The following is a 13,068-nucleotide window of genomic DNA, read 5'->3' as shown; positions in this document are numbered from 1 at the left end:
AGTTAATTTTAACATTAAATTTTGAGTTAATCAGAAACTAAGATCAGATGAAGCATTTTAACAGGATATAGTTGATTATTTGGGCTGAACGTCCGTGGGATTTTGATTCCTTGAAGCATTTCTAGGCTTCTCATCAAGTAGCAGTGCCCACATAATGCTATAACACCGATTACAATAACATCATAAAGATTGTACTTTTCAGGTCTGGAAAGCTTGGTAAGGCAGGGATAACCAGTTAAAATCATCTTAAAAGCCTTGGCAAGTAACAATCTAACCAAATGGCTGAAGGCAGATGGTTGAATAGCTTACTGGACTTTTCTGGAAACAGGTGGCACCACAAATAAAGCACCACTGCCTTTCACATCTGATTTCATCAGCAGAAGCAACAGAGTGAGGACAGGCAATTTAGAAAAAAATGATCCCATTTTTGCCAGTGCCCATAGGTATAAGCTTTCGTGTGCCTGCATATCTGAACAAGTGTGCCTGTACACAAAAGGTTATACTTTGAATGAAACTTCAGTGGTCAAAGGTGCCACTGGACTCAAACTGTTCTGTTTGTAAGATTAGTAATGTCTGTGCTCATTTTCTGAGGGGTTGGGAGTGAATGGGGTCAGAAGCCACCCTCTGGTTCTCCAAGTGAGATTAGATGGAACAGTGTAGCTCTGTCCCAGAATGACAGCTGTTGCCTTCTTAGGGAGGAAATGTCTTGATTTCATTTTTGCAGGCTGAATAGGCCTTGAGGCTGCTTGTGTGTCTGGTGCGTATTTTAGATCCGTAGTGTACAGCTGTTTCCTCAGGCCAGCAGTAGAGGAAATAGAAGAAAAATACATCAGACTTCCTGGTGTTGCATTCTAACTTTCTGAATACAGGGGGGGAAAACCCTTCTTTTTTTTTTAAGAAAGTCAGATTTCCAGGTGTCATGTTTTAGGAGCAGAAGAGTTTCCAGTCCTAATTTTAGAAATGTTTGATGAGGCTCTGAAAAAGAATGGGTAAGATTTTTACCCTCCTTTGGAATCCTCTTGTGAGCTCAGCTTCTGGCAAATGCTGGTGACAGCTGTGCAAAAGCCAGCCTGCGTATTCAGCAAAAATAAAGCCACGCACAGTGACTGAGGTGGCAGCTGGTACATGTGCTTTGGGCAGGAATATTGCCTGAACTTTATTATTTGTTTTCCCAAGCTCAGACTTCCAAGAAAAACAGTCACTAAAACCATTAACTTGCTAGAAGAATACAGCTTTGCTTTTCATGGTTCTCTTTAGTTGAACCCAGCTCCTTCAAAAGCCCATTTCAGAAGAAAGGGTATTAATTCTCAAACACTTTGCAGGTTTTCAACTCTTAATTTTGTTATGTCATTCACCGTCATCGCAATGTGCTTTTGAAATCTATTGTGAATTGCCATTAACTCTCTTCCTCCCCCCCCCCCCCCGCATTGTAGTTTGGGTGCCCTGCTGTTTGTTTGGGGATTTGCCAAGTTTAACAGGGTTGCTGATCGTTCATGTTCCTCTTACCCAGTGAAATATCTTCCCCGTTAACCTTTTTGCTTCTATTTGTGTTTTGAATTATTCCTAGCTTCCCTAGGAGACTTGCCTCCAAAATTTGAAGTAGCTTTTGAGGCTTTAATTTCCAATGTGTGTTACTTTTAAAAAAGCACAGCAGCCCAAGGTGAAAATATTGATGGGTTAATTCTCCACAAACAGGTTTGTAAGTGAACGCACAGGCGGGGTAAGACTTTTTGCATATTTCCCCCCCAATTCTAGCTGTGGAACTAGGTTCTTTGCTCATGTTGCATTTCCATTTTACTGGTGGTACTTAAACTCTGTACATCCACCTTCCATGACCTGTCGTGAACAGATATCTTTGTTTCCAAATATTCACAGACGAAAGAAGCTAAACGAAGTAGTAACTTTTATCAGTGGCACAAGGCGCCTTCTCACAGTTCTGATCCATCAGCATTCAAAACAATAGTTTATAATCTGTGTCTATTCTGTCTTTGTCAAATAGGTACTTGGAAGAGCAAAAGTCTGAGAATGGCAAAGATAAAGAGCAGAAACTGATGAGTGTGGAAAAGGAGAAAACAAAGGAGAAGGGAAGTTTCTCTGAGATGGGATTAGCAGATGGTAAAGCAAAACTGGATCCATATGCTCCCAAAGCTGATCCTGAGAAGGTCTATCGTGGAAGTCAGTCCCCAAAGCGCTATAAGCTCCGGGATGACTTTGAAAAAAAGATGGCCGAGTTCCACAAGGAGAGCCACTATGGCAAAGATGAGTCCGATGAGCCAGACAAAAAAATGAAGGGTAAAGGGCGAAAGGATACCAACTTTGACGAGGATGAGGATGATGAACCCAAGTTTCTGTCTAAGACGGTGTCTGCCTCCAGTAAAAACCAGGAGGAAGATCGGGCGGGCAAATGGGAAGGCCTGGTATTTCTGCCCACCGCCAAAGAGAAACAAAGGAAAGCGGAAGAGATGGAGGAGGACTCCTATGCTGAGCAATCCAAGAAAGAAGAAAGGCAGACTGCCAAGAGAGCCGAAGCCGGGCACAGAGGCTTTGTTCCCGAGAAGAATTTCCGCGTGACCACTTACAAGGCTGGCCTGGAGAAAAGTGCTGCCTCTCCTCCTCTGAGAAAGGCTTCAGACGGTAGAGAGAAGGCAGGTGTTCGGGGAGATGGCCTAGCCTCTGGGAAGTCCTCCTTTTCGATTACTCGGGAGACCCAAGTTAATCTCCGGATGGATTCTTTTGATGAGGATCTTGCACGGTGAGCGGCTCAGCTTGCCTGTCTTGGCAGCGGAAGGAAAGGGAAAGAGGTGGAGGGAGAACCAGAATGGACTAACGGGGTAGACCTCTAAGGAGAATAGACAAGTAACCCTTTAAAAAAAAATGAATCATAGGAACGTGCTCAGTAAAAAAAAAAAAATTGAGCCATGAGAGGCAAGCTTCACTAGAGATGTGACAAAAACCTTAAGATCCCAAATCGAAGTAGGCGTCATGAAACTGAGAAGCCTGCCAAGAAATAGGCTTAAGTGTCCCAGAAGGAAGAGCGGGAAATGACACGTGCCTGAGGATGGGGAACAGAGTTACTTTCTATTACAATATGTCAGGAGTGGGAGAAATTTTGCCCTGAAAATACTTGCAGTCTCCAATTTCTGTGTAAAAACCATCCATGTAAAATGCCACCAGGCATAAATCCCTCTGAGTTGTGCATCATCAGCTGGTGAAGCCACCAGAAGTTCTTGGCTTCTTTTTTGTTAACAGTCCTTCAAATAATGAATTTGGTCCATAGACCAACCTGCTGATAGTGAAATGTGATGGAACCAGCCTTTCTGATACTTTTAAACTCTCATATGACCATAATCATGCAGTAGTTACAAAACACGAGAGATCAGATCCAGAAAATAACACCTTATACAAAATTAGTTGGGAGTTCAATCTTGGCACTCAACTGCTTGGATTTTTACTCTAAATCAGGACGCGCTAAAGGTAACCCAGAAGTGCCTCTATTAGCACCTTGGCTAAAATGTAATCTCTCTTGGACTAGAGGAGCCTTATTTGGCGTTACTCTTCTGTTCATAGACTGCAAGTTATGAAAGCCTTTGTGTTTCCTCTACAGTGCCTATAAGGAGTGAACTTAAAAAAAAAATTAAATTCACTGCTTGAGATTGCAAATTGAAAATACAGTAAATACAATAAATAATTTTTATAAGATCTAAAACAGGAATGGGCCAAGAAATCCCCAAGATTCTTACTCTTTCACAGTACTAGTGTGGGGGCTTTGTCATAATATAGCATGTGGTAGCTTCAGTGGTAATGAGCCTCTTGTGGTGCAGAGAGGTGAGGCAGCAGACATGCTGTCTGAAGCTCTGCCCATGAGGCTGGGAGTTCAATCCCAGCAGCCAGCTCAAGGTTGACTCAGCCTTCCATCATTCTGAGGTCAATAAATGAGTACCCAGCTTGTGGGGGGGGGGGGTAAATGGTAATGACTGGGGAAGGCACTGGCAAGGCCACCCCGTATTGAGTCTGCCATGAAAACGCTGAAGGGCATCACCCCAAGGGTCAGACATGACCCGGTGCTTGCACAGGGAGATACCTTTACCTTTAGCGTCAGTGGTAGCATTGTTACCAGTAAGTCTCTCATGAATCAGAAAGATTGTATACCAAGTAACATTTGAGGCTGTCTTTATCTGGTGCTCCCCCACGGATTATCAGCTATGATCCCCCATCACAGAACCATCTCTCAAACAACATTCCCACAGGTGATTGTGTGATGCAGAAATAGCGCTCACAAACACCTTGGGAGAAGCAAACTAGTGAAATTCCATGGCATTGTATTGCTGGCAGCTGTTAATCACTTGCCTTTATGGTAGCCAGACTTCTTTAACCTGTGTGCCTGTTTCCTCATCAGCCCGAGTGGAATTTTGGCTCAGGAGCGCAAGCTTTGTCGCGATCTGGTGCACAGCAACAAAAAAGAGCAGGAGTTCCGCTCAATCTTTCACCACATCCAGTCGGCCCAATCTCAGCGGAGTCCCTCGGAGCTCTTTGCCCAGCACATAGTTACTATCGTGCATCATGTGAAAGGTGAGCTGCTGCAGATGCCTTTGGTGATCGTGGGGCTGGCTTGGTGGCCAAGTATTGTCCATGGACTAACTCTGTTATCATTGGTCTGTAGAAGGGTGTGTGTGACTTGGTGAGCACATAGGAAGGCGCCCTGCTCATCTCTGATGGGTGCCTCCTTTTCATGGAACTTCTGCACTGAGTTTAAATTGCCAAAGAGCCAACATTTTTAGTGGCATGTCCCCTTTGGGTAGGTTTATATGCAGCGCTGCAGCTACATGGGAATGGAATCTGCTCTGTCTGGAATCCTAAAGCCCTTATTGATGACACTGACGGTTACAAAGCCTGACTACCCATCTGAATCTATGCTCATGAAGAAGGCAATTTGTGGGGGGAAATACGCGCTGGCCTCCAACCAGTGTCTGGAGAAGATGGTGGTGCTCCAGTGCAGAAAAAAATAGCCGTTCTTGAAGTCAGCAGTTAGCACAATGGAGTACAATAGCAAGTAGGAAGGAACTTAATGTTCGTTCCTTTCTGTATGGCTTCCATCTCACAAGTGCCAGTACCTTACGGCAATTTAAAAAATAGATTAATATGGTCACTTACCTGCACCAGTGGGCGCAAGTGGCAGGATCCAAATAGGAGAGAAGAACGGCACAGTTTTGGGTAGCTTTAGATGGGTTAGAAGCCTAGGACTGGATCCTGCTGATTTACTGCTCTAGCACCGGTGCTGTGCCCTCACGTGAGAAGCCTCCTCATAGCCTGGGATTCAGGAGCACCTCTTGGCATTAGGAGAAAGCGTTCTTGTGTGTGTGTGTGTGGGGGGGGGGGTAGTGCAGCAGATCCAAGGGGTCCAGCCACAGTTTTTAAAAAGAAGAAATTCTCTGCATCTCTTTGCATTGAAATGAATCCTTCCTTTTTCTCTCTCTCTCCCCTATTACTTTCTTCATTTGCTTTCCTAAGGTATTGAAGTCTTGCATGCAGAGTTTACTTTTATCTCACTCAAGTCGTAAGTGCAGTATTAATTCTGTGATCTGTTTCATCACCGCAAATTAACAGAGCACCACTTTGGGTCTTCGGGAATGACGCTGAATGAACGCTTTACAAAATATCTAAAGCGAGCAGAGCAGGAATCGGCTAAGAACAAAAGCCCTGAAATCCACAGGTAGGTGTTGCGTGGCAAGATCTCCAGTGGAGGGAAAGGTCCAGATGGCTTGCCATTTAAATTGCTTGAAAGCTCTCAAGGTTTTACCGCCCCGAGACACCAGTGGTAGATCCATCGAGCTGCATCTGACGTACGATGATTCTGTAGAGTTTGAGGCAAGAGGTGAACGGGTGGTTTGCCATTGTCTGCCTCCACGTAGCCACTCTGGGCTGCCATGGTGGTTGGCCTTCCAAGTGATAACGAGGACTGGCCAGGTCAGGTAAGGCTAAGCCTCAGTAGTGACTTGCTCACAACATCCCTAGAGGGTTATGGCTGAGCCAGGATGTTAGACTTGGGCCAGCTTGGTGTAGTGTTTAAGAGCGGCGGTTTATAATCTGGTGAGCTCCACATGTAGCCAGCTGTGTGATCTTGAGCTAGTCACAGTCTTGAGAGTTCCGTTCTCTCAGGGCAGCCCTGTCAGAGCTCTCTCAGCCCCACCTCCCTCACACAGGGGGTCTGTTGTGGGAAGAGGAAAGGGAAAGGCGATTGTAAGCCGCTTTGAGACTCCAGCTGGTAGTGAAAAGCGGGGTATAAAAACCGACTGTTCTCCTGTATGGACCCTCATACAGTTCATCAAATGCTAGGGGGTCAGTTGCTGGTTTGTGACGTAATTCTGAAGTCTGATTTGTATGTTGGATGACAAAAAGGTGGTGTTCATATGGTAATTTTTTGTTCTTCCTCTCTGTTTATAGGAGGATTGACATTTCTCCGAGTTCGTTTAGAAAACACGGATTCTCACAGGAGGAGATCAAAAGTTCCAAAGAAACCAGCTATAAGGTGAACTGCTGTTTTCACCCATAGCAAAATACAATTTGTGCGTGCTGTGGGCATGAACGTCTATTTATTTTTTTTAAGTGATATTTTTATTTAACTTGCTCTCTACTTAAGTTTGTGTTTTTCTTTCAAGGATGGGCATAATTCTAAAAATGAACTACAAAGGGTTAATTTTTATTAAAAAAAATGTATCAACAACCTTTGTGAAGTGGTTAGAAATATGGTATAAAAAAAAAATGACCCCAAAGTCAATTGAGGTTGAGCTTGAAACAAAAAAAGTGGATTTTTGGAAAACAAGTGACCTTGATGATGGAAGAGACTTTTTGTGATATTTTGCTGCTTGTAAGTATGACTAAATCACTTGTATTACCCGTGATATTTCCAACCATGTTTTCAAAAAAAGACATGCATGTCAGAAACCGAGGGAAGTAAATCGAATCCATATCTGAGCCATACTGAGCCAAGTATTTTTTTTCTTTTCTGTTGACTGCCATTACTTTATTTTTAAAAATACAGGAGGGAATTAAACTTTTCCGGATCTTTTAAGCAGTTGTGGAAAGTGAAATGATTATACATTCTTTGTTTTTAAAAGCTGAAATAAATAAAATATATGGGCACGTCTCGGGTTTAAGCATTATCTATTCACCTTCATACATGTTTGTTGCAAAGGTTTTTTAAAAAAGAAAGTCGATCCTGCCAAAGTTGTTGCTTTCCTATCATCTGTGTTTGCAGTTCTCCAAATTCATCTGTCACTTTTGAAGGATAATAGACTTCTGGAATGGATGGGGCCTTGAGCACCAGTTGGCAGTGCAGGCCACATGTGTGGGCACGCACAAAAAGGCGCATGCTTCAGGTGTACGGTCCTAAAGAGCTCTACATGAAACCGAACTAAGCAAAATGTCGGCATAAGTTTTGTTGGTGCCGTTCAGATACAGATCAGTTTTCGTTGTGGCCAGCAATCAGCTTTGTTTTTCTGAGTAGAAAAGAATTCTCCTTCACCTGTGTGGAAGGCAGAGGAGCAAAAAAAAAGATGCACACGTACAAAAATTGCCAGCTCCAGCCTTTATTTTGACCCAAAATGTGCTAGCAACGCGTGTAAGTAAACCTTTCAGTAGAGGGCTGCTAACCCTTTAAACCTTTCCTAGACCTTGATCCAGTTTGCCCAAGGTCTCACCTAATCCTGGGCCTAAACAATCCAGAAATGGATCAAGACCTTGTAGAGATTCAGTGTTAACAGTAGCAATTAAGCAAGGAGGACTTATAACAATGCAAGCAATTACTGTTTTGCTAACAGAACTTGAGATACTGGGCTATCAGCAAGTGTGGTTTTTTTTTGCTTGTAAGACTGAATCTTCTGACTACTTTCCTGTGTTCTTAGTTATCGCCTCCCATTTGTGCAAATTAATAAATGCTAAACTAGAAGAGAGTGGGGATTTGGGAACATGTGTCTTTAATTTATTTATTTTTCCATGGGAAGTTCCTTTAAAGTAGTCTCTTGAGAATACCTTTTCAGTTAGTGCTCTCCCAAGCTCATTGTGCTGCATAAATATTTGATAATCCTACAAAATGTTGTACAAAAATAAGTGTTTTGGATAATTTGTAATGCATAACGTTGTGCTGTCAAAGCTTGTTTCTAAGCTGCTCAGTTGAAGGGCAAAAAGGAGGAACCGGAGGCAGGGCACCAAAAGAACAGGGAGCTGCATCAGAATAACTGGGACGGGATGAGGAAGGAGTGAGCAGCTATGAAGGAAAAGACAGATTTGGCTTTCCAGGGCTCTCTGAAAGCCAGTGCTTTTCCTTTCTCTCCACCACCTTTAGTAATAGGAATAGCCTTTTTGCCATTCTCTTGGCTCTCACCATACCACCCTCTGTGCTTCCTTTGCACATCTCTGAATTTGTGAGGTGAAAGCTGAGCAAGTGCAAAATACACAGTCACTTCTAGGTAACCAGAGACTTAAGGGGGAGCGCACAAATCAGGGCTGCCTCCCCCCATTTATCCTAAACTGGTCCCTTCATCTCCCCTGGTCTTCCGCTGGCCAGGGATTGTGGAGTGAAAATGATCTACAGGTTTTCCCTTCTCTTTCCATGATTGCAGCCCATTTGAACACTCCTGTTTCACCTTTCCCACAGGGAGGTTATCTCTCTTTTTTTTTTCCAGGCAGGGGTGAGGAATTTTGCTGAGTTAATTCCTTCAGAAAATGAGAAGCTTTCTGGAGGGCAGAAGAATAGAACACCATTTTAGAACCCTACCCCTGTGAGCGCTAACGTTTCCCGCTTGCCCAGCCTTTGAGAGGCTTTGGTCCGGCCTTCATCTAGTAACAACCTTTGTCATACAGAATAGTGAATGGGGGAAGATGCAGACTCCTCTTGCCTTGCACAACCAGTCAGTGTTAACCGCAGCAGTGTGTTCCCAGCTGCAAGCTTTTTCAGTCCCGAGCAAAGTGGAAAGGGTGGTGGTTTTGCAGGGGGACTGCTGGTGCCGTTGTGTGTAAGCCCTTCCCCTGTTCTTGTTCTTGCAGGCTGAAAGCAAATATAAAGATGACCCAGTGGATCTGCGCCTTGACATTGAGCGGCGTAAAAAACATAAGGAGAAGGATAAGCGGGGCAAGTCAAGGGAATCGGTGGACTCCAGACCCTCAAGTCATTCACGGGAGAGATCAGCCGAGAAAACAGAGAGGTCTCACAAAGGGTCCAAAAAGAAGTACGTAAGAGAGGAGCACTCCCTTTCCCTTTCTAGAGAGGCGCCACATGCTTGCTGCTCACTGCGGCTACAGTGATGAGTTCAGATTATAAACTCTCAGGTGCAGGCCAGTGCTTGCCGTTGCCCGTGTGGGATGTGACACTGTATATCATGGGCGCCTGTATATAATAGAAGCTGTCTCCCCTGTGAGATGAGATCAGAGATTTGGATGCCAAGCCTGAATGATCACAGGGCTTGTTATGTTAAGTTAATGGCTTCATGCTTTCTTCCTTCAGAAACAACATTGTACATTGATTTGTCTATCAAGGGATGCCTGCAAGTTTGTTGCGGAACGTCAGTGCATTAAGTGAGGGCTCTGGGGATGGGGGGATGCACACTTGGTATCAAGTTTATAGGTTAAGATAGCGAGGTTGTACAGTTATTAAAGCGTGGAACCATGTGCAATCACACCCTTCAAGCCAGTATAATGCAACAGGCAAGGGACTTTTATGGAATATTATACACATTCACCAGCATTTTTTATAATAAAGGAAGAGGACAACAGAAGCCTGATCAACATACTGTTCCTGGCTAACTAATCTGGCAGCCCATCTTTGCGAGTATGAGATCATGGGTGTGTTCTGGCTTGCTTGCACAGGAGAGAGCTGCAGAATTGTTTCGCTTCTTGCAAGTGCAGGAGAAGAGAACAAAGGCATAGAAAGATCAGAAGTTTCCATTTTAGACAAAAAGTGACCACACACAGTCTGGTTCTAGAGAAATGCAGTGCCCAGACATGCTAAGCTGTCTTTACTCCAACACTTGGTTCGTTATTCTTGTGGAGCTGTTGGGCCCAGCTGCTGTTCAGCATGGAGGGAGGACCACCTGGTGGAGGGTGCCTTGCAGGAGAAGGCTGAGGACACTGGGTAGTCTGTATTCCAGATAAATCCCGCTTTGATCTTTCAAGGGACGCCAGATCACGGCACTGACTTGCACCCGTTCTAAAGCTACAGGTTAGCCCTGTGGCACTTAGCAATTCAGCCACCCATGGAGGAACACAGATATTCCAGCAAGTGCTTAGGAGAGGTGAAGTAGGTCAGTCCAGGGGGCTTAGGAGGAGACATGGCTCAATGGTAAAGCATCCGCTTGGCATTGAGAAGATCCAGGTTCAGTCCCCACCATCATGATATGGGGATCAGATAATAGGTGATGTGAAGGACCTCTGCCCGAGAGGCAGAGAGCTGCTGCCAGACAATACTGATCTTGGCGGACCAAGAGTCGGATTCTGCACAAGGCAGTTTCATATATGTTGCTGTGATCTAGGAGCTAGGGAGTGAAATGGGAGCCTTCTCCTGCCTCCTAGCTTTCACATAGCAATTGGTAGGAGCGTGTAATTTTTTTTTAATCAGTATTTTTTCTTTCGGTCTATATTGGATTTGAAAAAAAAAATCGGAATTCCTGAAAAATCATGAATCCCAAAACCAGTACAATATTTGAATCCCCAATTTTGGGGAAATTCCTCTTTTTTTCTCTTAATAGACCTGAGAAGAAAAATACCAATTAAAAGAAAAAGGACAGCCCAATCCTGGGACTGGCTTGGCTCTTCCTGCAGTCCAGTTTAAACCGGGCTGCAGGAGAAGCCAGGGAACAATTTGCTCCCTGTAGGTACAGGAGATCCTGGATGGGCTCACTTCTCTTGCAGTCCAGTTTAAACCGGGCTGCAGGAGAAGTTAACCCCAAGTCGAGCTGGTGGGAGCAGTCTGCTCCCCATCGGCATAACTGATTCTCAGGTTGCCTTCTGCAATCCCTTTAAATTTTAAAGGGACTGCAGCTGAAGCATGCAGAACAGCTGAGAGGTGGGAGCTGTTCCTGCCTCTTTGCTGGTTTCAGATCTCCCTGCTAATTCCTGACTGTATCTGGGATTTTTCTTCTGGTTTTCCCAAGAAAACCCAGATACATTTGGGATGCTGATATCTACCCAAAAAATGCTGGTAAGGTATTCTTCAAGTATATCCGAATGCACATCCCTAGTTACTGGTTTGATCTGGTCCTTGTGGTATCGGGAGATGACATGAGTATGTTGCTGGATTCATCTTGTACATCAGAGATCAATAAGACATGCTGGATTAGGAGAGGGACATTTATATCCTTTTGTCCCTGTCTTCTCATTCCACCCTTTCCTCCTTTTTGGAAAACTGTTGAGAGATAAGGCCACGTCTTGAGAACCACCAGCACCTGCCCTCATTTTAAAGAACTGGTATGTAGAGGCAGCTGGCAGCAGATGTGTGATGACTCGTGCACAGGAAGATGGATGCACGAGGGTGGGGTGGGGGTCAGAATCATAGATGTATAGAATTGCAGTGGGCCCAACAGGCCATCTAGTCCAAACCGTCTCTCTTAATCCAGGATCATTCCCTTCTTTAGTAGCTGAGATCCCTTTGCAAGAGGGATCCTGTATGGTTGTTTACCTTCACTGTAAGAAGAATCTGAATAAAAGTAGAAGCTCATTCCTCTGCTGACAGATGCCTCTCTGTCCCCCATTGGTTTTCAGGAAGCACCGGCGTGTGCGGGAGCGATCCAGGTCAAGCTCTTCATCCTCACAGTCCTCGCCCTCCCGCTCCTACAAAGCTGAGGAATACGCTGAGGAGGCCGAAGAGCGGGAGGAGTCCGCCCCCGGGTTTGACAAGTCCCGCCTTGGCACCAAGGAGTTTGCTGGCCCAAACGAGCGGGGCAGAGCTCGGGGGACCTTTGTAAGTTGCTCCCTATGAAGACGCACTTTCTCAACGATCAACCTTTGTTCCACGACAGTGAATTAAATTTTTTAACCAGCTGAGCTCAGCTGGGCGCAGATATTTTTTGCATTTTGCCACATTTCTCTCCCTACTTCCACCCCCTTCTTTCTGTCTCTCGTTTAATGAAATCCCTACACTTTCCCATCAGTACAAATCAGTTGCAGAATGTTTTTGGCATGCTATTGCTGGTGCGGCCTGACCTGGGTGGCCCAGGAAGCTCGGTAGAGCCAGCTCTGACTAGTATTTAGATAGGAAAGACCACGAAGGATGTCTGTGCAGAGGCACATAGTGGCAAACCGTCTCTCTTCATCTTCTTCCTTGAGAATCCATGGGGTGGCTATAAGTCAGCTGCAGCCTGATGGCACTTTCCATCACCTTAGTTGGCGTTCATCTGTTTCATGTGTTGTTCTAGCACAGGGATTCTCAACCAGGGTTTAGTAAAACCTCAGAGTTTCTTGACAGCCAGCCCTGGAAGGGTTTCCCAAATGGGGTTTCTTGAAGAATGAGAAGCACCACCTATGCCCGGCCTTTAGAGTTCAGCCTCTTGTGTAATCAGAGATGCTCGGGCAAGGCTGCCCCATCCATCTCAGTCTGCAAACAGAAAGGTTCTGCGGCAGCAGCCTGATTGCAGGCAGCCTGTGCCGCCTCCTCCTCCTTGACCTTTTCTTCCTCTTCTTGGTGTTCTCAGCCGCAGTTCCGAGCCAGAGGCCGCGGCTGGGGGAGAGGCACCTTTTCCGGAAACAGCAACAACAACAACAGCAGTGGCAGCGGTGACTTCCAAAAGCGAGCCAGAGAAGAGGAGTGGGACCCTGAGTATACTCCCAAGAGCAAGAAATACTACTTGGTAAGTGGTGGTGGGAAACGTTGGAACCAGAAGGGGAGGGGGCTGGAAGGGGCGAGATGCTTTCAGGGAAGTGGCCCCCTCCCCATGGCAGATAAAAACTCTGGTGAAGATTTGAGAATCTGCCGCCTCCTAATCCCATCATCCAAGGAACAGTTTTTTTGTTATCAAGATATTGGGGGGGGAGGGGGCAGCAGCTAACTTTAATGGAAGAGGAAGGGGGATAAAGCTGGAA

General features: G+C 45.2%; 1 protein-coding gene across 1 annotated transcript in view; it reads left to right on the top strand.

Annotated features, from left to right (window-relative positions):
• The window catches only part of THRAP3 (thyroid hormone receptor associated protein 3), a 31,593-nt gene that overhangs the window by 17,078 nt on the left and 1,447 nt on the right, over window positions 1–13,068 (top strand). The window contains exons 5-11 of the mRNA XM_077337303.1: window positions 2,000–2,752; window positions 4,397–4,569; window positions 5,605–5,710; window positions 6,442–6,526; window positions 9,043–9,224; window positions 11,752–11,950; window positions 12,681–12,836. Of these exons, the coding sequence (XP_077193418.1) occupies window positions 2,000–2,752; window positions 4,397–4,569; window positions 5,605–5,710; window positions 6,442–6,526; window positions 9,043–9,224; window positions 11,752–11,950; window positions 12,681–12,836 (1,654 nt within the window). The remainder of the gene's footprint in view (window positions 1–1,999; window positions 2,753–4,396; window positions 4,570–5,604; window positions 5,711–6,441; window positions 6,527–9,042; window positions 9,225–11,751; window positions 11,951–12,680; window positions 12,837–13,068) is intronic.

The sequence above is a fragment of the Paroedura picta genome, chromosome 5 (assembly GCF_049243985.1).
Source record: "Paroedura picta isolate Pp20150507F chromosome 5, Ppicta_v3.0, whole genome shotgun sequence".
Taxonomy (NCBI): Eukaryota; Metazoa; Chordata; class Lepidosauria; order Squamata; family Gekkonidae; genus Paroedura; species Paroedura picta.
This window is presented reverse-complemented; position numbering and strand designations above follow the sequence as displayed.